The sequence below is a fragment of the Branchiostoma lanceolatum genome, chromosome 6 (assembly GCF_035083965.1).
Source record: "Branchiostoma lanceolatum isolate klBraLanc5 chromosome 6, klBraLanc5.hap2, whole genome shotgun sequence".
NCBI classification, from domain to species: domain Eukaryota; kingdom Metazoa; phylum Chordata; class Leptocardii; order Amphioxiformes; family Branchiostomatidae; genus Branchiostoma; species Branchiostoma lanceolatum.
Window position 1 is genome coordinate 14,387,271 of NC_089727.1, and position 26,907 is coordinate 14,414,177.

General features: G+C 38.4%; 1 protein-coding gene across 2 annotated transcripts in view; it reads left to right on the forward strand.

Moving 5' to 3' along the window:
• LOC136436735 (alpha-1,3-mannosyl-glycoprotein 4-beta-N-acetylglucosaminyltransferase B-like) overlaps positions 1–25,673 on the forward strand; it is a 47,311-nt gene extending 21,638 nt beyond the window's left edge. The window contains exons 2-15 of one of the 2 annotated variants that reach the window (XM_066430962.1): positions 725–931; positions 2,447–2,500; positions 3,930–4,070; positions 5,329–5,462; positions 12,386–12,432; positions 12,868–12,981; positions 14,197–14,272; positions 14,771–14,885; positions 15,367–15,497; positions 16,718–16,825; positions 19,060–19,253; positions 19,856–20,024; positions 20,829–20,948; positions 21,407–25,673. In XM_066430962.1, the coding sequence (XP_066287059.1) occupies positions 725–931; positions 2,447–2,500; positions 3,930–4,070; positions 5,329–5,462; positions 12,386–12,432; positions 12,868–12,981; positions 14,197–14,272; positions 14,771–14,885; positions 15,367–15,497; positions 16,718–16,825; positions 19,060–19,253; positions 19,856–20,024; positions 20,829–20,948; positions 21,407–21,436 (1,640 nt within the window). In that variant the 3' untranslated portion in view covers positions 21,437–25,673. The remainder of the gene's footprint in view (positions 1–724; positions 932–2,446; positions 2,501–3,929; positions 4,071–5,328; positions 5,463–12,385; positions 12,433–12,867; positions 12,982–14,196; positions 14,273–14,770; positions 14,886–15,366; positions 15,498–16,717; positions 16,826–19,059; positions 19,254–19,855; positions 20,025–20,828; positions 20,949–21,406) is intronic. The other variant, XM_066430963.1, reaches the window with a different exon arrangement.
• The last annotated feature ends 1,234 nt before the right edge of the window (positions 25,674–26,907 follow it).

Below are 26,907 nucleotides of genomic sequence, written 5' to 3' on the forward strand. Positions count from 1 at the left end.
ACAGCAAAGAAATTATTCATACCAAAGGCCTTTACCCAGTCTAAAAAGATGAAGTACGCGGACAAGTTGTGTGTATATGTACACATATATGCCAACAAGCAACTGCTGAGTGAGTTATGTGTACAATGAGGCCTGCTATGAGCTCAAAGTTTTCTTAGGGCAGGCAAGTAGCTCTTACTAAAACAAAACATAGTCCCATGGCCAGTTGTTGTCGTTATTGAGGACATCAGAATTCGTCAGATGGGTTTGTGATAAGCATTGTACTGTCTACCTCAGTATTGCTGCATTTCCTGTTAGGCAGAAGTATGTACAATAACCATGTATTCTTTGTCAATTCTGGAAGCTAGGATCACCTTTCAGTTTCACCACTAAATCCAGTCATAGCACCACCGTCATCATGAGTACACACATACACATCCATCCATCCCTCCCCTAGCTATTCAGCTGTAAGGGCAGCATAACCTAGTCTCGACCAGCCTTACCACACCGGCTATAGGAAGAATATTTGCCAGGGGAGTTTGGCCATCGTAGGGTTTCATTCGCAGGCCCAGCAATGGCATACTGGACCTTCTCTCCGACTCCCTTAGCATACTATTCACTCTATTTGGCCAATTTCCACTATTTTCCCACTATGCGTAGCCTCTACCAGGCCCCGTAGAGGCTAAGTATAATTAACAGACAAGTGACTGAAATTGTATTTCTCCTCTTCGTGTCCTTCCTGCAGCTCCTGAAGATGCCGACCTGGAACAGCGGTTGACAGAGCTTCGGGAGCGGCTGAGGTTTGCAGAGCTGCAGAACCAGGCACGCTCCAAAGAGCTGCAGGCGCTGCGGGAGGAGATCAAGGCTGCGTTAACCGAGCAGCAGCAGAACAGCCATCGACCCGAGGGCAACAACAATGCCGGCGCCAGTAGAACAGGGAAACAATTGTCAGGTAACAACGGTTCAACACAGCTAATGAAATTCATTTGCTAATTCATGCCCGAAGGCTAATTGCAACTACATGGTAGAAACATAAGAGACATACAAGTGACATTGGACATTGGACATTAACGTAACAAAAGATTAAACAAATACTAATGTTGGCTATATCTAGACAGGTTGGGTTTGGCTTCTTTTTTGGAAGCAGAATGTCAAATGTATCATTATCAATATCAAACATTATTATGATAATAGCTGTTACAATAGACCAATTCAGGCTTTTCTATCAAAATTGACAGTTGGACCAATCGCTAAGCAGTCAAATCTTTACCTTTCCATGATTTTGTTGAAAATACTACTTATTAAGTAAGTAAAAGGTATGTGGTATGTTTTTTGCATGTCTAAGTTTTGAGTGAGTTGGGAAGGGCTGGGGGATGGTTCAATATTGTACCTGCCAGATTTCCAGACTTGATTAACACTTTCAAACTATACTGGGTAAATACAACTGATAAATGATCCACAGTAAAAAGTTGCCTGAAGGGACGATAAAATCATTATTGCTTTCCTGCTTTTATTCACCTTTTATAACTTCCCAGTTTATCATTCTGTTTGCTTCAACAATTAAAAGATCATAAAAGGAAACACAATGGAACCGTAATTGTTTAATTTCAGTCTCCTCAATGATCAATACCCTAGAGTCAACATCACACGACTTTTATTACGTGATAGCCTTTATTACATGCACCTCACATCTATCTTGTAGATTGCCTTTTCACACGTTAATTTGGAAACACTGTAATCTAATGATTCAGCTTTGATTGCAGTTTACACATCTATGGATGAACTCCCTGTGCATGCAGAGCGTTCCGCACTAGAGAAACATAAATAGCAGCGAGCTTAATTGTGCGTGAACTTGAGTTTCACCGTTAATGCGTGTGTGATTCCGTTGTGGGGAATGAAGTGATAATGGCGAGGCAATTCCGGACGGAATGATCGGGAGGGAAGGATGGATGATGCGGGAAGAGAGGATTAATGGTAGGGCTGACAGAGGGATATTAGATATGCCACCTGTTGGGGCATAATGGTCGCCTGTATCCCCGGGCTACGGGAAGACACGCACCAGGGCTACATGTATGTGCACCTATCGGGAAAGGTTACGGGGGATTGCTGTGTAGGGATTTGATTGGAAAGAGATGTTGCATCTACTAGTGAAGCCCACATGTACAGATGGGGTCAGTCTGTTGTGGGAAGCTGATAACCAATTTTTGTACCAATATTCAATTCATAAAAGGTGCACCAACGTTCAATTCATAGTCCTCTTGAAGGATACAAATTCAACTACTAGTAATCTCTGAATATGTTTCCGTGCCCAAGAATTGTACAATTGTATAGTGTTAGACAACTGATCAGAGGGATTGTTGCATATAATGTGTTTTACAAGAATCACACTATATACAGGTACAGTCTAAAATCCATTGATATTTTGTACGCTCCATGTAGAATTAATTCAATACATACACTTTTGCAGGAGATAAACAACACCACACCAGGACACACCTATCTAACAAGGAGAAAGAACAAGGTTCTTTTTATATTTTACTCTCACAATTTATTTTGGTGGCAGGCTTAAATTCAAATTTCACGTTGAAAGTGTACTAAAGAAGGGTGTAGCAAGGGTGAGGGAGGAAATTTTTCTCCACATTGACAAAATTCTCTTATATTCCATAAAAAAAAGCACTTGGATGCAAAACTATGGTTACATCAAATTATTGACCCCCATTTGGTACTTCTACTAAATTGTGGATTGATGTTCAACTTTTGTTCCATAGGTGCAAGTCTATTTGCCCATGCAAACAGTTGGCCACAATGTTATAAAACTTGTAAGTCATCATAAGCAAACACAAGGGGATTGATTTACTTGTATGTATTTTGCCAAGGAGGTTTTAAACATCCCTGTATGGTCAGTCCTTCAAGTACACGTTCAACATTGATGAAAACCTGGGATTAATAAAACTATAGTCTCAAAAACATCTGTGTAATTGACAAAGTATCACAACACAGCATGATTAAATGAGCTAATCTCAAAATCTTCTGATACAAAAATTGGACCATTTATCACTTTCCAATGGACTTGAGTCAACACTAAGGGGCTTCTGTTCCAATTTTACTTCAACAAATGACTTGTTTCCATGTCCAATGATTAATCTAATTTGAATCCTAATTTGAATTTAAATCAATTTAGACACAATTATCTGCGCAATATAATCACATATTTTGTAATGAATAAAGGTTTGTATAGAGCTATTTTCGAGGTAAAAAAGCAAAACAATTATTATCACATTGACCATTTTTAATCTCAACCATTTTCTAGTGATGAATGACATGTCAACAAGCTAAGCTTCTCACACTGGTGATATTCATTATAAAAAAGAAAGTTAATGTTAAAGTGCAAGGGATATGATTGATGATGGAAATGAAACAGATGGTCAGGAATTAAAGAATGCAGAAATCATACAAGTCATGACCTTGATATTTGTTAGCACCCATGTCAAGACAGCAGGCATGAAAACATGTACTTTTCAAAATATGTTTGTTCAAATGCCCAGCTGTGACGAAAGCTGAAGGGGAAAGCAACTTTGACTCAGATAATTAGAGCCAGGTAACGGTATTCCTGGTGCTCCTTGATCCTGTGATGTACAAAACATTGTATCTACCAGTAATATGTTGTAAATGCTTTTAAGTTCGCGTGGTTTTAATTTCGCGGTAGGCAGAAAATGGAGTGTTTGCAGTGGTTTTAAGTTCGCAATTGAGACGATAGTAGACAAGGGAGTAGGAGGGCAAAACATTTCGCAGTAGTCTTAAGTTTGCAGCAAAGAGCTCATAGAGAAAAATGCGAACATAAAACCACTACGAACATTTCTGCATTTACAGTATCCCCACAGTCTGGCATCCTAAGCAAAGCCACACATATGGAGTGTGTTGAGAACCATATCCTTTTTTTTTCTCCACAGAGGAGACGAAGAGGAAGCTGCGCAGCTTGGTGGGAGGGGGGGACCTGCAGCTGCCCAGCATCTACAACTACATGCCGCACCTGCGGGAGAAACCTGACGCCCTGCAGCCCGCATTCCACCTGGGGCAGGGAAGAACGGGAGGTGAGCCTTGACCAATCTTCACGTAGTCGTTTTGGGGTTTTAAATCGTTTTTTGGTCACGTTGTATTGAGATCTACCCTCCCAAACAGGAAGATTCCCTCACACAGTTCCCATGCAAGTGTGGCGACGCGTTTTCAATTACTATCCTTTCACTATTCTCGTCTTTTCAGTGTATCATATTTGTCAAAAGTTTCTTAACCGCCCCTGAGTAATTTTTCTGAATGGACTAACCCGAAGTTCTTCTGGCAAGAGAACACTGTATCAATGTAAAGTATGAAGGAATACCAGATTGGAAGTAGCAAGCTTAAGAATAAGAGTGTGACTGTGAGGACATTTTTCAGAGGGCTGTTACGGTACAGAAATACATCTTCCCTTGACATATGGCGGGACAGCTCCTTTAGAAACATTTGTCATGCCATGCGAAGGCTTTTACGCTACATTTGGCATGATGGTTTTCTCTCAAACACCCTCACATGCTCGCTGTCTGCCCCAGGGTATGCAGTGATGAAACCGGAAACAAACTATGCTTCACTGTCACACGGATGTAGCACACATAAAGCGTATGTTCAGACTTATTCACCAGAGAGACTTGTTGGAAATAACGTTTTACATTTTAAAAGACCACCATGGTGCTATCTTCCTGAGTCTGAATTAGTCAACTGATATACACCCCCTTCAGCATAACACAACTTGAGCCAAATATTTCTAAACTTACTTTAACAATTCAAGGTTCAGTGAGAAAAATCAACATCATTTTGATGGGCTTTGATACAAGTTATACTGAGTGTATATTTCCTTGCATGCACATTACATGAATGACCTTAGTCCTGGAATTAGAAATAGAACGGAATAAGATGAAAAAGACATGGGGAAAAAGCCATCAATTTGACAACAAATTCAAATTTCTACTTAAGCTTGTACACTTGTACCAGGAATAACATCATTTGCTGTAAAATATTAATAATACTGTTATGAAAGTTAAGGATAAGTTCATAATAATTGTATGGGTTGACCATTCCTACATGAACATCATAAATGAATGTTGTTGCAAGTACTGTAGTGTTATTATAAGTGTAGATATTTTGTATTATTATGTTTTAGTAATGTAATGTGTTTGTTATAATTACCACTCCAGGAAGAGTTATTTTTACTTAAAAGTAAATTATTTTTACTTAAAAGTAAAAATAACTCTTCCTGGAGTGTACTGTCACTAATGGAGATCTTTCAAATAAACACTAAACATGACCTTGTCGTTCCAGTGTCCTTTGTTCTGGGCATCCCCACGATAAAGCGTGAGAAGGAGTCCTACCTGATGCAGAGTCTGGCCTCCATCTTAGACGGTTTGTCTGACGAAGAAAAAGATGACTGTGTCATCGTGCTATTCATCGGGGAGGTGAGACACTGTAATTCAGCTTTTCCTTATCAAAATGTTTACCTTCACATGGTCTAGCCTACACTTTATATATACTTTTATTGGGGAGGGATGGGGAGGAGGATATTTTGCCTTTGCTCAATGAATATAGACAGTACTGGTAGCTGTAAAGTCACATTCACTGAAGAGTTTGAATGTTCTTCGCCCCAACAACAATGAAGTTCAAATGCTTCACTCAGCACACACTCTATCTCACCATCTATGTAATTGAAAGCATAAGTCATGTACACGTACTTTGAATCTTCTTGACAGCTTTAATTAAACAATTTTTGAAACCTTACACTTATCGTGCACTCTGTGCAAAGTGACATTATGGAGCATATTCATTCATATGACGTTATTTGTGTATCTGCCACCATATTGGTGTCATGTTAGCATTGCAGAGCACGTCGTCGGAACGTAAAGCGTATACGGCAATTAGCCTGCTATTCAAACCTATTATAACTGCCAAATCTCTTTTGTTCTCTTTGGTCAACGTTGCATTGGAGTAACAGCCGGTGTATAAGATATGTCTTTGGACACAACTAAATGAACCTATATGCGAGATATTAACCTGCTTACGTTCCAGCGATGTGCTGCATTTCAGTAAGTCCCACTTCAGTGTAGAGTTGTACATGACTAATATGGCATCTGTTGAGTCAAGGGGCAGTGTCAAAGGTAAAACAAAAAAGAATTTCATCTGGTAGAAAGATACATTTATTGAGATCACCCCTAACTTCAAGGAGGATCAACATGTTTTTGTTATTAAAAGGCTTTATTGCTGTATGCTCCTGGAAATATGCCACAAATCATAGCTATGTATATGATATATAACACATATTATACGTGCCCTTGACATTTCTCAGGTCAAGTGTTAAGAGATTTACTGTATTTTTATAGTCTCAGACTGAGACCCAAATGGGGTTTGCAAATACCACTGAATATTTGATAAAGAAAAGTGAAGGGGAAAATGTCTTTGACATATCGTGAGAATAATGGTGGAAAACTACGAATGAGCAAGAGGCAGTGAAAACTTTGACCATATGTAGTGTGTCTCTCATGATGGTATGTGCGGTTTCTGGCTATACTATCCATGGTACTGATTTGGTGTTTCCCGGAGTTGAGTTATGGTGTTGCTATCATAGTTTTGCTGTACTAGTTTGGCTACCCAAGGTACGGATTTAGCTGTCCTTGGTGCTGATTTTGTTGTCCTTGGTACTGATTCCGCTGTCCTTAGTACTGATTCTGCTGTCCTTGGTACTGATTCTACTCTGTCCTTGGTACTGATTCTACTATGTTCTTTGGTACTGATTCTACTCTGTCCTTGATACTGATTCTACTCTGTCTTTGGTATTGAGTCTGGGGTCCTTGGTACTAATTCTGCTTTCCTTGATACTGATTCTGTTCTAGGTACTGATTCTGCTCCTGGATTCTGCTGTCCTTTAGTACTGAGTTTGCTGTTATTGGTACTGATTCTGCTGTCCTTGGTACTGATTTTGCTGTCCATCATACTGATTCTGCTCTGTCTTTGGTACTGATTCTACTCTATCCTTGCTACTGATTCTTCTCTGTCCTTGGTACTGATTCCGCTGTCCTTGATACTGATTCCGCTGTCCTTGGTACTGATTCTGCTGTCCTTGGTACTAATTCTGCTATCCATAGTGCTGATTCTACTACCCTTGGTACTTCTACTACCTGTGGTACTGATTCTACTACCCTTGGTACTGATTCTACTATCCATTGTACTGATTAGAACTGCTTTCCATTGTACTGATTAGAACTGCTATCCATGGTACTGATTCTGCTGTCCATTGGGCTGATTCTGCTGTCCATGTTACTTATTTGTGGTTCTGGTGGTTTAGTGATAATTCTGCTGCCCATGGTACTGATTTGGTGTTCGTGGTTGTATAGTGATCTTTTTGTCGTCCATGTTACTGATTTTGTCCTTATGATGGTGGTCGAAAGATGTCCATGTTACTAATTTCGTATTTATGGCTGTGGTCGGAGTATGTCCATGGAACTGATTTTGTACCCCAAGTACTGACTTGACATTAATACTTCTGGCTCAGAATTCACAATACTGGCTCAAAGTGTCCAAGGTGCTTATATATGACATTAAACATGAGCTGAAACATTACCAAGTTCACCCTCCAGGTACATTGACATTCCCTGCTCACATCGGTCCATCCCGGCTGTGATTTATGAGGCTGACAGATGCCTGTCTGACACCACCGCATCAAACCTGATCAGTCTTAACGCCAAGTTTGGGCAGCGGCATTAGTGCCAGGATTACGCCAATCGATACAGACCATCTCGTGTTATGACAGGCCTCCTCATTTCTCAGGGAGGGGGGATTACGAACAAACGGTTGCCAAGCGGTCACGCCACGAATACCATCGCCATTTGTAGCAGCGTGATGTAGAGATAACCTAATGCAGCTACTCTTAAGTGTTTCTCCATATCAAGGCTTGTATAGACAAATGGTGATGCTTTTTTGTTTAACGGAAGACATTCGTCAATCTTGAGATCTGTAGCAGCCTTCACCGACAGCTCCATTTTGAAGATTAGAGTAAGAAGCTCTATATTGGTGGTTTCAAAGTAATCTTGAGTTGTAGGGGTACACCTCATTTTTTCCTGCCTTTTGAATTATGGAAGTTGAGTTAGAGAGTCTAGTCCAGATAAATGTGTGAGATTATCTATGTGTAAATGTGCAGCGGGAAGATAAAGTTCTATCTATTGTAATAAGCTGAACATATGTTTCAACTTGTTTTATTGATTTTATTGTCCTTTGGGGAATGTGAGTTGAGAGGCAAAAAGAACAATCAACAGATGATTTATTAGTCTGTTGCGTTGAATGGTTCTCTGGAAACTGCTCATGACGAAGTGTTATTAAGGGAATATCAGGTAAGAAATGTTGTAAATAGAGTTTTACTATGTACTTCATAACATATTTGTATGATATTTAGTTAAGGATACAGAGTTTTGTTTGAAAGTTTGAAAATGTGTAATTTAGCAGTTACATGTAGGTGAAAGGGAATCAGATTTAATGTACCAAGACTAACTCAAGGTAAAAGTTACTTGCTCTGAAAACTAATACCGATAGCACATCATAGACTAAGACATGTCTGTATTTCTTTCTTTGCTATAGCAGAATGAAATCTGTGATGTTCTCAGTTGTACTGTTGATGGAGTCGCTTCTGTGGCCCTATTCCCAGGAATTATGAACTAATACCACCCAACAAATCCCTACCTAGCCTGTTGTACCACCAGGGGGGAGGGGGGCGCATGATAGATGGGATATTTCATACGCGGCTGATCCTGTGGCAGGTGGGATATTGCCGGCGTAATCCAGGTGGGCCTGGGGGAGAGCAGAGTTGGTAGGCCTTTAATTCACTTGTAGGCCAAGTGGAACAGAGTGGGGATTCACATGTCATGCATTATTTCTAGGGTATATAATATACAGTTAGGGCTTGAAATACTTACTACAAGCTGGGCTTTACTGGAAATTTCTCTGCCTAAAAGTTTCAAGTCTTTGAATAGCAATCTGACGACATGTAACAAACAGCTTACACTGTACTGCGTAGTATGGTAGGAATAATGGGTTGATGGATATTTGTAGAACAATTCATCAAATTCTAAGTAGAATTTTTGCAAGTCCCCCTGACAGTACATGGAATAGAAAGGAGCTCAGATTGATATGTGATCTGATGTGTACTGTAGTGCAGGTATTCATAGGAAGGGAACGTTACGCGCGGTGCAGGAAAATGGATAGCAAGAGAAGGCTCGTTCCAGAGTGACCATAAAAAAAGATGAGACAAGAAATCAAACCGAGAAATCCACACCTACTAGCCTGCAGGGACAGGCCAGAATGCTCTCTAGATCTTTGATATGATATGACGGATGGGGCCTGGTAACTCAACAGTCTGGAACTGAAACCTAGCAGAAGCCATGGATCTCGATTTATGCCTGTATCATGGTGAAGTATTCACTGTGTTTCTTTTCCCTTGTGAGTGTTCCAGCAGTACCTGTCATGTCTTAGCTTTGGCTTGTCATAAATCTACGGTATAGTTCAGATGGCTGCGGGGTTGATCCAATCTCACTGGAGATATCACAATGGACTGGACACCAAGTACAGTCACATGTGCATAGGCTGAGATCTTTAAGAGAAACAAATTAGACTGTCTTGCCTCAACAATAATCTAACAGAAGTTTGGAAATACAAACCAAAATGGAGAGTCTTACTACGATAGCCATCAGAAAGCAACTTTTACTGTTACATACAAACGGCAAGACTCACACGTACTAGTTATATTGTACATAGTATGCTACACAGGTCTTACTTATGAAATGTTTACCCATTCTTTAGCCAAAGGTCATCAAAAGCTATAAGTGACGTGGACTGCTCTGCCCTAACTCTGATGGCCTCCACTGGCTTTTAAATGTCAACTTTGTGAAACATTCTGGGCCTTTGAATAACACATTGATCATATTATCTACTGCAACTAGTCGCAGATTAACCAAGACTTTGATTTTCCCTTTGGATCATTGATGAGATTATTCAGCAGTAAAATTTTGTTTTGGAAGAATATTCAGTACACTCTGTGAGATTACAGGACACAAGATTGCCTTGCTGAAATATGGAGGACAGTCATGCATGGCAAAAGTGTCACAGAAGGTGTGTTCTATGACCCGAGTCCTATGTTTAAAGCCAGCCAGGCTTATAGATCAAACCATATTGGGATGTTCGTCATGTCTTAGCTGCATTTGGGTGGAGATAGACCTTTATATTAGGTTTGGGGTAGGAAGGCATGAAGATTTAAGCCATTTGTTTTCTTGGTACATTGCAGGGTTCAGCATATTCAACCTTCAGTGCTTCAAATGTGAACTTTTGCTCGATATCTATAATCGGCAAGAAAGTTCAGAATTCACAATGCCTTTTCTGTTTCTTGCAACTTAGCATTCATAGTACTAACCCTGCATCGTTTTAGCCTGTGTTGTGTAAAAAAGTTTATTGTGATACAGTTATCAATATCCACCTCAATATGTTCAATATGTATATCAACCACAGAAAGTAGGTCTAACCTTCATCAACGTAGGTTCACTTTTACAGCATACTAATCATCCTGGCTGCTATAAGTAGATTTCAAATTTTTTAATATCATTTTACAAGAATTGTACTCCCTGCATTCTATACATAATCACATCAAACATTCTCTACATGGCACCTGATGCTGTTGGCTTTTACTGCCCTGAAACATTACTCTAACATGTTCCTAAATGTAAGTAATCTAACAGTGTTAAATCATTCTTTAGAACCTCTAATCTTAGTGCTCCAATCCCTGTACATTATCCATCCATCTAGGTTAGAACCTCATACATTTTAGGCCACATCAATGTATTTACTAGTACATGATTCTGTGACCTTTTTTAAGTTAGAAATATAGATGAGACCAGTTGGCTGGGAGAAAAGCTTGCATCTTATTGTGCAGCTATAATCACTCCTTGCAACTTTATGTACAAAGGTACAGACTTTCTCCTCAGACTCTGTTTTTAATCTGAGAGTTAGAGCCAACAGATTGAAGTTGTGTGGCGTTGAGTATCATGAATACAATACCCAAATTACATTGATGAAGGTCTCGGTGTTACTGCTGGGTCTGTATGGTTGATAGCAAATTGCGCTGGGACTTCAGCACAGGCCGACAAGTAACATTTGACCTCTATGCCATGGCGTAACATGGCAAGATGGAACACTAGCACGAAAGGAAGCAGAAAGGGTCAGGAACCTCTTGACTCCAACACGGACCCTCTATAAAACACTCCAGGCCTTAGAGTAATACATCATCAGTGAACTACATCAGCATAAGGGCTGCTATATCACGTCCTGTGACATTCATAGAAGTAGGGTTGGAATGGATTTGAAATGTCAGATCACTTGAGTTCCATTTGAGTAGTTGACATTTGGCAGCTTAAAAGCTAAAAGACCATGGACATAGTATGCATTTAAAACCAATGGAAGAGATACATGAATTTTGTGCCCTAATGGTCAGATATTACTTTGAATTCACAGAAATTTGCTTTCCGTCATTTAAAAATTATCCATATGACTTGTGTACACCAGGTCCTTGACCAATAACATTGCTGTTTACAGATCATGTCCTCAATACTAGAAGTTTTAAAACCATGCTGCTGTTTGAACCAATAACTTTTCTGGTCACAGTTGATAGATGGTCTTTCAATACCTGTTTGATCTGTCCTTTGGGCCTATCAGATTGTTTGGTACAACATCAATATACTAGCAGGTCATTTCAACTTTAGACCAATAGGATTGCTTGTCACAGTTTATTAAACTTGTTCTTTGAACTAATCAGGTTGTTTATTGCAAAATCAAAATGTTATCAAACCTCTCTCAAATCTTCCATAACTTGACCTTCATTTCAACCTACCTCAACAGCCACTCGGGGTTATTTGAATTGACAGATGTTAGATCATATCCTGACTGTATTATGTGCAGCTATGCCTCGTACTTGACATTGACGGATTGCTCTCAGGTTATTGGTTGACGATGTAAACCATTTAGATTACACTCTTGCCTTATATGGACGTGCACTGAATTGAAACTTATGAGGAGGTAGCATCTAACAGTTTGAAATCAGCCGAAGTGTGAAATGCCACTAAAATCTCACCAGCCCCTAGTAATAATTCTGGACAAGAGTGAACCAAACGGTCATGCAACATCTTTTACAATGCCAGGTTCTGAAGTATTGCAATTTTGGGTTTTATAGAATCTCATTTGCTCACATGTTATTGTCTCGTATTTTGTCTTTATTCAAATGTATTTTGCATGTTTTCGTTATGTACATTTTTATGTTATAGCAAACCATAACATGTAGTATCTTTTGTTGCAGACTGAACAAGAATATGTAAATAGAATTGCAGACATGGTCAAAGAAAGGTAAGTCCACCAACATTTGTTAACTTTCGTAATCCCAAAATCATAGTCTAATGCTATGGATAATTCTGTAGCCCGGTCATGGATGAATGTAAAATCTAAAGTTATCTGGAGCACAAGTTGGACATATTTTATAGCTATATTTACATTTAACAATGGCACAGTATTACTATATTGCTAATTCAGAAATGAAGAGCCATGAGCATTGAACTGGGGTCAAAAGGACACATGATATTTCTTTGGATCCACTCCAGTTTGGTGTCTTTGTAGACTTTCTTTTGATTAAAGACCAAGCATAAACTTGTGGTAGTATTATGGTCTTTCCCTTAGTATGAGAACATGGGAAATTTTCTGCATCTCTTTTATTCAAAACATGTCATGAACCCCTCAGGTTGCTAAATAGAGTGTATTGTGATTTTTCCTACCATGTTGTTCCAGCTACAAGGCTCCTATAGAGTCAGGGTTGTTAGAAATCATCTCTCCACCAGCTGGTTTCTACCCAGACCTCGACTCCCTCAAGGAGACCTTCGGCGACCCCAGAGAAAGAGTCAAGTACGTACCAATCAACATCTCTTTATAGATTAGAACTTTCATGTGCATACAGTAGTCAGAGTTGGTGATGGTTATTTTTCAAACACGCCCCTTCTCTATAGCCTATTGAGAAGGATGCTCTCATTGGGGATATACCATTGTTATTCAGTTTAGGAGGCACAATGTATTTATATACAGTTGTTAAATACAGAGAATATGGCCAAGAGCAGTTTTAGTAAATGATAGGCGTTGTACTGTCTTCCTCAGCATTGCAGCTTTTCCCGTTAGGCAGGGGTATGTATTCTTAAGAAAGTTCCAGTAGGCAATGAGTCCTTTCTGCAAGAAAAAAAACACAGAAGAATTATGGAGAACTTACAAGTATAGTTACTCTACTTGTCAATGCACAAAGCCCAACTCACCCTTTGTGCATTGGGATCCTAACAGCTAAAGCAGGTATCTCACTGGACTGTGGCATGTTGGTGACAAATTATGGCGGAAACTTCAAAAACTTTGCAAACTGATGTACGACACATTTGTGTTTGAAGCGTTTTATTTTTAACTTTTTTTTTTTAAATTAGCCATTTAAGCAGTGATAGGGTGGCAAGCTGGCGTCTGCACTGTACGGTGGCAAATGTCATTCGCAAGCTGTCTCCAGAGTTTTCCCACCTAAGGCAGTTGATCAGTCCTCATTTTTAGGCAGTTGCCTCACAATCTACACTGAGATACATGTATGTCATGTCCACATGGCTATGGCATGGACTGAAAGGCCATTTAGGTATGCACAGGAAAACATTGAGTAATAACAGGAGGACCTTCAGTTAACTGTCAACAGTGGAGAAAGCATAGAATGAATTTCTATAGATGTCTGCAGCTCTGAATGCGTGTGTTACAGTAAATGGCCCATGAAGAGTTTTAAAGGGCATATTTGTGCAACAAACTTTCCTGGCATAGCCATAGGCAAATCCTAGTGGTTGATTTTTTTTAGGAGTTAAAAGCATTTTGATGACAAAACATTTTCTCATTTTCTGGCAGCTCACCAAAATGACATCTTTCTACAAAAAGTTTTGTCCCTGGTGCTGAATTGCTGGAAGTTATCAATTTGTTTGCCATATCATTTTCTGTTGACTGTGTATCTAACATACTAGAACCACATACCTTCATTTATTGCCTATTATTAAGACATGAGATTCTATGATTGTTGTTTTGACCTTTCCTCATTGACCGTTGACCCTGCAGGTGGAGGACCAAGCAGAACTTGGATTTTTCTTTCCTAATGATGTACTGTCAGCCAAAAGGGCAGTTCTATGTCCAGGTCAGAGCATTTCTCCTGATTTGTTTCTCCTCATACACAGCAGAGCAAAAGTCATGACATATGTCTTTACAAATACACGATTCAGTAATGTGTATGCATGCAAGAGGGTAAAAAGGTACCCTAAGTATACCTTCAATTTCCCATTAGCTGCACCACTAACAATGTTTGCTATATGTGGGATACATTTGTAGCTGTTTTGATGACATAAAACATAAAATAAGTTAGAGATCATAGCTACCTTTGAACTTCTTAAAATCATGCACAACTAAGAAAACACAGTATAATAGTACAGTATGGTAATTACCAGCCTCCCAGTCGTATTCCAACTGAAGAAGTTTTAAACGTCAGATGTACATTGGTTTGGATGCTCCCTTGCAGTTTCTTACAGTACAACACAAGTATTTTGTCGTTACATAATAACCGCACAAAAATCAGGTATTATCCGAGTCGCCTCTCACTCACTGCTTGACAGAACTGTTGTGTGTTTTTGTCCAACAGTTGGAAGATGACGTCATCGGCAAGCCAGGCTACATATCAACCATGAAAAACTTTGCTTTGCAACAGAAAACAGAAGAGTGGATGATCCTGGAGTTTTCACAACTTGGCTTTATTGGTGAGGGCTCAAACAATACAAAGATGCTATCTCACCCCACCTGCCCTTAGGCTTTAGTTTAGTCATCCAATTTTGGTGTCCTATCCCCACCACTCATGTCATGTACATTTGTATATCAACACGTTTTAGACATTGATGTATTTATCATGCAAGAATCTTTTATCCGGATGTCATCTACTAGAATGTTGATGTAGAGAGCAAATATAAGGCAGCAAGATTGTCTTTTTGACTTTCAAATGTCATTGTTACAGTCAGGAAAGTATGGCCCATACTTGATGCTATAATTGTTGCATTAGAGCCTTGCAATGAATTAATTGAAGCATTGAACTGGAGACCAAGTAGCTTACAAATGCTGTGTGCTAAATATTAATTTTCAAAAGTATTCCATCAAATCAAAACAATATGCCAGTTGCAAGGGTTTCGTATTGGTAGGATATATGATTGATTGTTTAACAATTTTTTTAAAACCTTTTTTGTGCAGGCAAACTGTTCAAGACCTCCGACCTGAGCCTAGTTGTTGAGTTCTTCCTCATGTTTCATAAAGACAAGCCCATTGACTGGCTGCTGGACCACATATTTTTTGTAAAAGCCTGCCATCCAGAAAAAGATAATGTGAGTATATTATGAAACCTTTTCAGTGATACTGAAGTAAGAAATACAATGATTAAAATAATTTTCCTACATACCTGCACTGGTGCCGGTACTGTAGATTCATTCGCAGAGGTTTTATTTCATGATAGGAGAAAGGTTGTTTTCTCTGTGTTATGAATTTGTGGTTGAAACGATCCTTCAGTATAATATGCATACAAGAGAGACGTATTCGAAGTGCCATGAATTTTCAGTGGAGCAACCACCGCAAAAGACGCAGACATAAAGCCACCGGGAAATTTTAACAATTTAGAATGAAATTACCTGCACCAAACAAATTATACCTGCAGAAAAGGAGATTTTAGAAACTATGGATCAAACTGGAAGCCAACTAGAAACCATTTCAATTATCTTCCCAATGTATCACAGATGTTAAAAAACAGTCCAGTTAGCAAACCTCCTTTTACACTTATACACCCAGTGCAGGCCTGCTGCATATAAACCTGTATGACAAATGTGGCTACACTTTAAACAACACCTAGCCATTACGCCTGCTACATTGAAGACTGACAAATGATAAGCTGTACCTGTTGACTCACTGTTGAGTGATGACCAGTTCTCTCTCTGTCTCATTGATCGCTGACTCCTCTCCAGCCTGATCTATACTCCAACAGCTTCTTACATGGAGGCAATTGTGTGAAGTAAAAAAGTAATTTACCAGCTTCAACTGTGGTGTTCGTGTTTGATGAAAAAAAAGTATGATTATGTCTTAAGTCATTAGTCAGTGTATATACAGATGTTCAAAGAGCATTATAGAATTAGAAACTGGTCTAGGTTGAAAAGAACTGATAGAAATGATGTATAGCGGAGAATACTGGAAGCACAACTTTGTATATGCTTCAACTCGCTAAGAGTCTCACCATGTATGTATGTATGTAAATAACAAAGACAATGTCAAAGAAAAATGTTCACTTGAATACAGTTCTTTTATCCGTTACCCATTTTGTATATCATCAGGCGATCTTAAAAATCCTATAATGCATTACTATAACATCAGAAGGATGGCAGGGTTGGTTGGCATAGAATATAGATTTTCTTTGTTGTCTGTTCATGCTACTTTCTTTGCTGGTTTTATCTAAAAGGTACACAGACAGATCTAGTCTATCCATCATAGACAGCAGAAATAAGTACATGTGTGAATAGAAGTTGTTGTATCTTTCTTCTTCATGTTCTTTCTCTTTCAGAAACACTGTGATAGAATGAAAAGTGCGCTGAGGGTGCGCTTCAAGCCCTCACTATTCCAGCACATAGGCACATTCTCTTCATTAAAAGGAAAAATACAAAAACTAAAAGTGAGTATGGCTTTTGTTTCCTTTCCTGACAGCAATGTCAACTTGGTGTATACACATGATATATGTGTATATGTAATGCACAAAACAGATTGATCAACACATCGTTTTCAATCGTGCTGTAGGTATAATTTGTTATTCTTCACTTTAAACATATCATGTCAATCTAGACATTGGTGACAATATGATGTTCATATCTAAAAGCCGGTGGCTTTTTACACGGCTTAAAATTTCTGAAGGAGATCTCGAGAGCTTTCTATCCATGTCTAGCTTGAAATGGGTTCTTTCATATGAACCTTATAAAACATTGATGTGCCCAAAGTTATAAATACTGTAAGGCTATCGAAGAATGACAGCTTTAGTTGGTGGCATTCTTGTGATAGCAGACTGCTCCTTTCAAAGCTATAATGGGCTTATTTCTTCAACATAGCCCGAGGCATCTGAAAAGGGTGAAGGCTTTGGTGCATATGACGTGGAGTCACTATACATCACATGTTTTATATCAAGGAAAGGATATGAAATACAGTATCCGGAGGTTAAAAGTGCAGCTGCGGTGCTTTGTTTGATGTTCACTGCCTGAAAGATTGTCTAGCAATGTCTTAAAGGGCGCTTTTACTGTCAAAGTGGACATTGAAGTTGTGATCTGTCTTTTGTTGAATGATTCACCAAGTGCTACTGCACAGTAATCATTTTTCAGTAGTATCTTTATAAAGTATGTCATTATAAAGTTTATATGTATTTTTATATTGTAGTTTTGATATTTTCACACCAAGCCAACAAACTACATGTAGTCTATTGAAATGAAGATGACATTTAGTGTCTAGGGCATGTTTTTCTTCTGACATATATACAATATAGGACACATATACATGCAACCATTTTGCTTTCTACTACTATGTCAAAATGTCCCACATTTGTGAAATTCCATATGAATGTCACCAATCAGATCAAAAGTGGCTAATTAGACATCAACAAGTACTGATGAATCTATTGTAGCTGTGTTTAGGATAAAGACTTTGGAAGGCTGCCCCTACACAGAACACACACCAACTCCAACAAAGCTATACCACATTTCAAGTCAACAGGTTCAGCCACACCAAGCTAAGGCCACAGCAAGTAAATTTTATGGATGACATCCTCCACAGACTCCAAAATTAATGAGATAGGGCGAAAAAAAAACAAGCTGGGCCCAAAAAAACAAGATTCCTATATATTCAAATTTTGAGATCATAATTCTTGCTAAACGAGAATTGAGGTGACGAAATATGATATCATGACCAACAGGTCTTTTAGTCCTGTATTCATTCATATATAATGTAAAACCTCATTGATTCAACAGTAAACATGTCCTTGTAGATGTGTACACATCTCAATAGACTAACAACCACAAATGCAGAAAAGAGCTTGTTGTAACATCATCTGAAGCAACTACACTGGGTATTCATATGCGATGAAACACCTTGTGTATACAGCTTAATTAACTATACCCCCCCCCCCCCCCCATTATTTGTATAATGTCCTTGCTAGAACAAATGCAGAAAACAGCTTGTTATTATACCATCATGGGCAGGAACTACACTGGGTATTCATATGCAAGGAAACACCTTAGACTGTCAACGTTTACGACATATTTGCCCATTTTTGGCATGTTGACCACCGCCGGAGGGCAATGAAATTTCTTGTTTTTTATTTCAAAATCAGGCCAAAATTAATGAGCGCGCTGATGTCATCCATAAAAATTACTTGCTGTGGCCTAACAAGGCACTATATGGAAATGAAGATGACATACTTGTTTTGAGCATTCTTTTTCTTCTGACATACAGAACATGATACATGTACATGTCCACAACACAATGGCAACTATATAATTATATTTTGCCCATAAAGAATGTCACCAAAAGGATGGATGAAATAAAAAAGGATGGATACAATTTAAAAAATATTAGTAAATGGGGGAAAATAGCTTTAACGTTAAAAACATAGTGGATAACATAATACAGCTTCTGTTTGTTATTCTTTCCTCATATCCAAATGTACTAACCATTATACGTTACCCTCATTGTTTTCTGTTTTTGATTTATCTGGGTTTTTTTGTGTTCCACATGTCCTTCCAGTATTAGTTTTTCTTTATCTTATGTTTGTGAAAATTAATAAAAAGAATGATTTATAATAGAAAAAAAGAATGTCACCAAAATCAAGTTACCGATACCTTAATGTTACCTTATTGTATCTTCTAGGATAAAGACTTTGGGAAGCAGCCCCTACACAGAGCACACACCAACCCCCCAGCAGACGTGTCCACAACACTCGAGGTCTACCAGAAGTACACCTTAGGAAAGTGCTACCTGGGAGAGAACTTCTTCTGGGGGCTCACCCCAACCAAGGGGGACACAATCGTGTTCTCCTTCCATAGTCCAATAGTCATAGAAAAGTAAGGATATTCTATGAGATCACTCTGAATTTAGGATGTATTTCTTGAGGTAGTTGTAGAATTTTGAGAACTTCAAAAGAGATTAACAGTAGGACCAGGAAAAGAATGCATATTGATTAAATTTTTCTGGATCTATTCAGTGGGATGTCACTTTTTTGGTTGATGAAATTCAGTATACAGAAGGCTATCCTTTGTCTTGTGATACAATCACTCACATCACAACAGATTTGGCTTCGAGAGACCTATATCCAGCTAAAAGGTTTTAGTGGCAGATTTAGGTCATGGCTGAAAACACTAGCTATTCAGTTGATTTACATTGTAACTGCTATTTTGTGGAATTGTATTGAGAAATATTCTGCCTGATAGTGTCATAAACAAACAGGCCAATTCCACTTTAAAATCAATCTTGGCTTTATTAAAAATTCTTGGCCAAAAACTGTTTGCAAGACAGTACAGATGTACATGTGTGAAAGACAGCAAAGGCAGTTGGAGATGATATTGACAATGCTATCTGACTACAATATTTCAAATATCATTGGACTTGTTTTTTGTTTGTTAATTGGTAGCACAATCCTCTAAGAGATGTAAACTTGATGTTTCAGATATAAGTTTTCCAGCGGTAACACAGAGCACCCTGGGGACAAGCTCATCAACACGACAGTCGACGTTCTGCCGGAGAACCATGAGCAGAAGGAGGGCGGGATCTTACAGGACAACAGAGAGGACAACACAAAAACTGGCATGATCAGATTAGACGACGGATTCATACAGGTACATTTGTTTGTTTGTTTATATATTTTACCAGGGGGATACATATCACCTAAAACAGGTGTTTTTCAATATGTCCTGGGCTTTGCATCAACTCAAAGTTGTAACAAAAGTTACGCAAAAACATTACACACAATTACTAAATGATACAAAACCAAAATAATGCATACTGTACATAAAATCATACTACCAAAGAAATGAAACGTGTAAACTTAATATAATGTAACATAGAACATGATAGAATAAAATCAGGATTGACACCAGGATTGGATTTGCATATCAGTGTTGTCAAGTACATAGAGTTGTTTGAAAATTGAGAGTTCTGGCTGAATTGTATCTTAAGTTATTGCAGTATGAAAGCATTGGTTTCACTGTAGAATGTGAACTTAGCAATTTAAGTTCATATGTACATGTAGTTACAGTTGTGCTGCAGTTCTTTGGCAATCTACATGGTGGCTCTTGTGTAAGGTGAATGTAGTACTATATGAAGTTTAAAATGATGACTCTTCATAAAAACATAAAAGATTATTCATATCTGGCAGTAGTCTTCCTACATGTTTAAATATAATATCCTTGTGGTAAGAAATGGTGAATAAAAATGGGAATGCAATCATTTTGATTTATTTTTATGTTTGGAAACCGGATGAGAATCGTAGGCGTGGTCTGCCATCTTTGACACTTATAAGGTGGTCGAAGAGGATGTGGGTCTTCAAGATGATGAACTCAACAGGGACATGTGTAGACATTCGTGTCCCCTCACGTGATGAACTGAACTGAACTTACGTTTTGACTGATTTTCTCCACCAGATTGGCCAGTTCAATGCCGCTGGAGTAGCGGAGGGGGAACCTGACAAAAGTATAGGCAGAGTCAGGCAGCTCAGACTGAGGTGTCTGTCAGATGGGAAGGCCTGGGTCATTCTCAGTGAGGTCAGCAACTTCTTTTTACTACACAAACTTGTCCCCATTCTTAACCATTACGTACATCGCCAAATAGCAGTTACACATTGAAAGCAACTGGATATGATTTTGGAAATGGTCAGACATTTCAAGTAGCATCCACTACTTTTTGTCAGTGACATTACCTTGCTTTTCAATTATCAAAATTGTATTCTGTATCTGTACTGTATTGCTCAATATGAAAATTATTGAGAAATACAGTACAGATCTTAAAAGATGTTTTGCTCCTTAGGTCAATCTGTAAGCTTATCTTTATCCATTACAAAAATGTACTACTAAAACTTGATGTGCCCAAATGAAGCAAAATTTCTGTGCAGTTGACCATCATAACACAGCAGTTATTGCATAGATTTTGGCACCCGATTAAGAGAGAAGCATGGTGTTATGAGTTTTGACAATTTGGTTCCTTCCTTGTTTCTGTCCTCCAGATTCACATCAAGCCTGATGGAACGAGGTGACGACAGGGTGGGGTGGCCACATAGAAAGAAACATCTATATTCCATACTGTTAACTATGCCTTGTGTCCACGTGTGCATTACATCCGTCACCTTCATAAACAAATATACAACATTGTAGTCTTGACTGTACAGATACTTGAATGTACATTCTTGTGCACATCATCAGCCAAAAGTCACTGTCACTGTACTTACACATCATGCAATCTTACAGACCCCCGCTAAAGATGATGACAAGTATATGTAACTCTGTATATATTGCAAAATGTCCAAAGTTATCACACAACTATTTTAAAAGCAAACATAGCGTGAGGTCTCTGACAAGGAGAACAGGTATATTAGAATTTCCTACCGCTAGCACACGATATCTAGACATCAAGTTATCTAGGAATGATGGTTGCAAAAGTCTATGTTGCCGAACGATCATCATAGTGATTTCTACCAAGCATTCATCCTCATGTTACTATGTCTACAGGAGCCAGTTTTGGCTAGGAATGATTTCCCAGAATTTTTATTATCGTTAAAACCACAAGAAATTTTCCTGGTTTCCTAAATATGTAAGCAGGTTGACAATCACCGAATAAGACTAAAACGAGATACCATCCAGATGGCACTGAGAACATCTGTGTGATACCACTTACCAGTTTCAGAAAATGTCAGTTATTCAACCTTAAACAATGTGAGAGATTCTTCAAGAGAAACAGACAACTCTACCATTTTGATTTTTGGCTTTTAGAGCCATTAGGAAAGAGAAAAGTGATTCAATTATTATTTTCAATGATTTCTTTGAATAGAATTTCCCTGTCGTATTATTCATCTACACAACGACAAAATCTCTACATTTGAAAATGATATTAATATATGTTAATCAGAATTATGCATCAATAATGATATTAAAGATGGAAATGTTAGATTGTAAAATATGAGCTGCCAATGTTTGTTTAGATGTTGCATTTTTGTGTACTATGTATTTAGATTTGTGTATATTCTCCATTGTATCTTGCAGGCATGTACAATAAATAAGATATAGTGTACTTAGTTGCCCCCTTAAAGAGAGCTGAACATACTGATTCATGTAGATAACAGGTTGATATTTCATTCTGTTTGTTCTACGCAGTGCTGTAAAATATGCCCACTAATTTAACCTCAGAATCTTGCAACATTTTCATGGGATTTCTTGTCAGAACATATTGGGGGGGGGGGCGCTGACATGCAGCCAAAAATGCCCAGGTAGCCAGAAGGCTGTTATTCAGACCTACACTGTGAGCTAAAATGGAAGAATGCCACTGATTCAGTTTCCACTCAATCCTCAGAGCTTTCCCTTTAAAATCAGCAGAATGATGGTGTTGTACAATCTCAGCACCACCGTTTCATTTTTCAGTTATAGGTTTATTTGCTGCAAATCCACCAAAACATGCTTTGGGGCAGAGTGTCACCCTCCCCAGACCTTGCTCTAAATTCTGGGAGAGCCCTAATCCCTGCCAAGGGGATAAGAGAACCACTAGCTTAACATGCAGCTCAAGACTCTTAAACTAGTAACATAAACTAGTAACTGGAAAAGGACAATTTCTATTGCAGAGAAAATCATTAATTCTTTTTTTTTTTACTCCATATTGCTTTTTATATTAATTTGGTGAGACTACAGCATACATGTACCTCAACCTTTCACCTCTGACCTGACCTTGCCCTCAAACATAACATTTCATTTTACTAGTTAAGCAAAACCCTTGTTTTAGTTGGGCAGTTAGAGGGAAGCAACTCTTCCCCTTAGGCCAGTTCTTTCATATTTATTTCATAAATTATCCATACAATGGTAGAAAAACATAGTTGAGAAATTACACATTTTGTGCTTTATAAGTTACTGACTGTTACTTTTGAGGAGTGATAGAATTATAGTTTTTGTTTTCTTTTTAACAGTTCCAATAGTCAAAACAGTATTGCACAATTGTTTTGTCAACCAAAAGCAAAATTTGGAATTCCTCTCAATTCCTCTAAGAGGAAGTTGTAATTCCTCTTAATTGTAAGCAGATCAACAGTGTGGAAGTTTGTAATATTTGATTTGTAAGGTAATCAACGTTGATTCGCACATTGCCATAATCTCTGAAAGGATGTTTAGCCACCCATCATGTGGAAATAGAAACCTTGTCACAGAAAAGTCGCCAAAGTTTTCTATAGTTTGACCTATTGATATACTAGTATGAGTATGTTAGAATGCCTACAATGCTAACTGATGGATATTGAAATTCCAGTGAGTTTCCGACCTGATGAAACTATTTATGAATGCTAACTGATAATTCAATATGAGCAACAATGTGATTAGTGTTGTAGAAATGATTGAAACGATATGCAATGCTGTTTTCTCCAAATTTATAATAGTTTGCACATATTTGAGTTAGGGACACTAGTCATTGCAGAGAATGTAGTTTTGTCATCATACCAGTATAGTGTACCTTGTACAGGTAATTTGTAAACATAGAAGCCCTGTGGGCGAAAAACTTTGTATATTTAGTCTACTGCCCTGTATGTTATTGCTTGTTTACTAAGCACAGTTAAAGGATGGCAGTGTGTGTTTTAATGTCTTTATAAATATTGATTAAGTATGTTATTCTGGTAACCGTACCCAAGATGTAGATGCAAAGAAAGTGTTCTTTTTGGCCAACTGGCCGTGACATACTACTGGTCTGTCTCGCCAATAACAACTCGTAACCAAAAGGCAGCATCGCCATGAGTACCACTATCAGATATATGATATGACAGATGAATAGATTCCTCTTTCTTTGGTGCTAGACCTTGAATATAAAAAGACTCAACCCAAATTTCCCATTCCTTTCAAGATATCCACAATGTCAAATTTGTCACAACAAAAGGATGAACATTAAGTCAGTTAAAAGTAAAATGTCTAAATCTAACTACAATGTATTAGAGTACTACTGGCAACCCCACATATCCAAATTTTGTTAACAGTCCTCTCAAAGAGAGATTGCAAAAAGATGCCCCGTCTTGTAGGTCACATGTAGGTGTAAATTCTATTTGTGTGTTCCTTTTTATTGTTTTTGATTCTTGCTTGTAATGACGAATGTTGTAGACAAAACATAAGATTAGTTCTGTGCTGTTTATTGACAACAGAAAATGTGCAATGATTCCTAATAATGCTTTTTACAATCAGAGTAAGGCCACACACATTAAACTGTAGTGTAGTTGTAGATCTGTCTGTATTTTGTTTTCAAGCTCACTTTTTGTCAAAGTTGTTGAATTTTCACGTCTGCTTGAAGCAAAATAAAGATCTGGTTCCACAAATGTTAGTCGTAAGAGCTTTTTAAACATTGCCAAAATTGGGGAAATTATATTGGGGACATTTTGTTGCCTTGGCAGAAGAGTACTCGGCAAGGGATGTCATTTCTAATTGTCTTGAGCACTGGGTAGGTGGACCCTTGCATGCATGTATCTAGTCATTCTAAAAATGTTTTTTTGCCATCTAAAATTGTTTTTAAAAGATAAGTTACTTTCTGTTGCAACATGAACCATGACAGGCTTGTCGTGCTGTGGAGTTTTGACCACTATTCCAACTTTCTATTAGTATTAAACCTGAATCACAGTTTGTTCATTTCTTAGAACAAGATTAAGGCGGTTATAGAGTAACCTCCTTGGTTAGAACTGACTATGGCTGACTAAATATCGACTTTCAGAAATAATTATTTGTGTTGTAGAAGTGTTATGGTTTTTTTATTGACATTGTTGTAGGTTGTTAACTGAGCTAATGATGTCACTAATGCATGTATGATACAGAGATGTCAGTTTCAACTAAGGCTATTCTATTAACTGCTTAAAGAGAGGTGGATGTTGAAAATGTGAGATGCTATCATAAAATGTGGGGAAAGGAACATAGATTTTACTGCAATTGAAGAGGAAGGGTGAGAAGAGCCGGAAAAGTTTCCATTACACCCCTCCTGAAAGCTGAAATGGAATAGCCTCGGGAAGAATGTACCATGATTTGCTTTGCATTAAGCCATCCTTTATTTCACTTATTTTTGTAACTTACAAATAGATGTGACAATGTGACTTCTTCACTTCCGTCTTTACCTCCTTAGGAAGAATGGACCATTCCATAGCCGTCCACATGTAAGTAGGGTTAGTCCTATGTGTATATTGGTTGTGCTATCAAATGAAATTTGATTGTATACAGTTTGAAATGGAAATAGAAGAATGGTTTACTTGTAGAATGAAATACACAAGAATCAAATCCAACTCTGGTTGTGCAATCAATGTGTTCTTCTGTATCTAACGTTACTAGTATGTCTTGTCCTGTGCCTGGTGCTAAACACTATCCACCTACAGGTAAAGATGCCTGTTCCTGAACACTTTCCACACACAAGTGAACAAGCCTGTCCTTGGTGCTGAACACCATCTACACAGGTGAACCAACCTGTCCCTGGTGTTGACCACTATCCACATACAGGTAAACATACCTGTCCTTGGTGTTGAACAACATCTACACACAGGTGAACAAACCTGTCCCTGGTGTTGACCACTATCCACATACAGGAAAACATGCCTGTCCTTGGTGCTGAACAACATCTACACACACATGAACAAGCCTGTCCCTAGTGCTGAACACTATCCACATGCAAGTAAACATGCCTGGTGCTGAACACTCCAAATGCAGGTATACAAGCCTGTCCCTAGTACTGAACCAATGACGTTTTAGATCGTTGATAGCATGTGGTTTGGCGGAATATTACATGGGGACATCTAGCGGCTTATGATATCATTGCAGCACCCTGCTGCTGAACTGGTGCAGTACTGCAAAAGATTAAATTGATCGATGCAAGGGCCACTGCATTTGCGATATGCCATGATGACCTACTTATTACCATGCATATGGTCATTATGGCAACTCATTTTCATTATGCATTTGTCTAAAGCAGGAGAAATAATTGACTCTCGCCTCAGCGACAAAGGTGGAAAGGGTAGTCTCCAAGCAGACCTACGGGTTGGCAAAGACCGTATCCAACAGGCAGAAGGAGTTTTCATAGCCAACCCAAGATTGCACTATAAGCTCCTTCTTCCAGTTGGATACGGTCTTTGCAATCTATTGGGTCTGGTTGGAGACTATGGAAAGGGTAGGTTTCCGAAGCAGGTTAATTTGACTCGGAAGAGACGCTTAATGAAGGATCCGTCTGTCGGCAATTTGTGAGCTATAAGATAACGCAAAATCTCTTGTGAAATAGCTAGCTGAGAATGTGAGGTTAGAACAGATGCTGAATGTTTTAAAACAACTTTAGATTCCTTGTCTAAAATGAGTCACTTTCTGAATAAGTCAAACCTTCATACAGAAACACCGTTGCATGTGCGCGTGTGCTCAACTGACAAATATGAATTTAATTAGGATATGGCAGTCCTTCAGAATTTGACAATTTATTGGAGATATACACTCAATATATACTTTTGTAAAGAAGACGTGTCATTTATGGCCT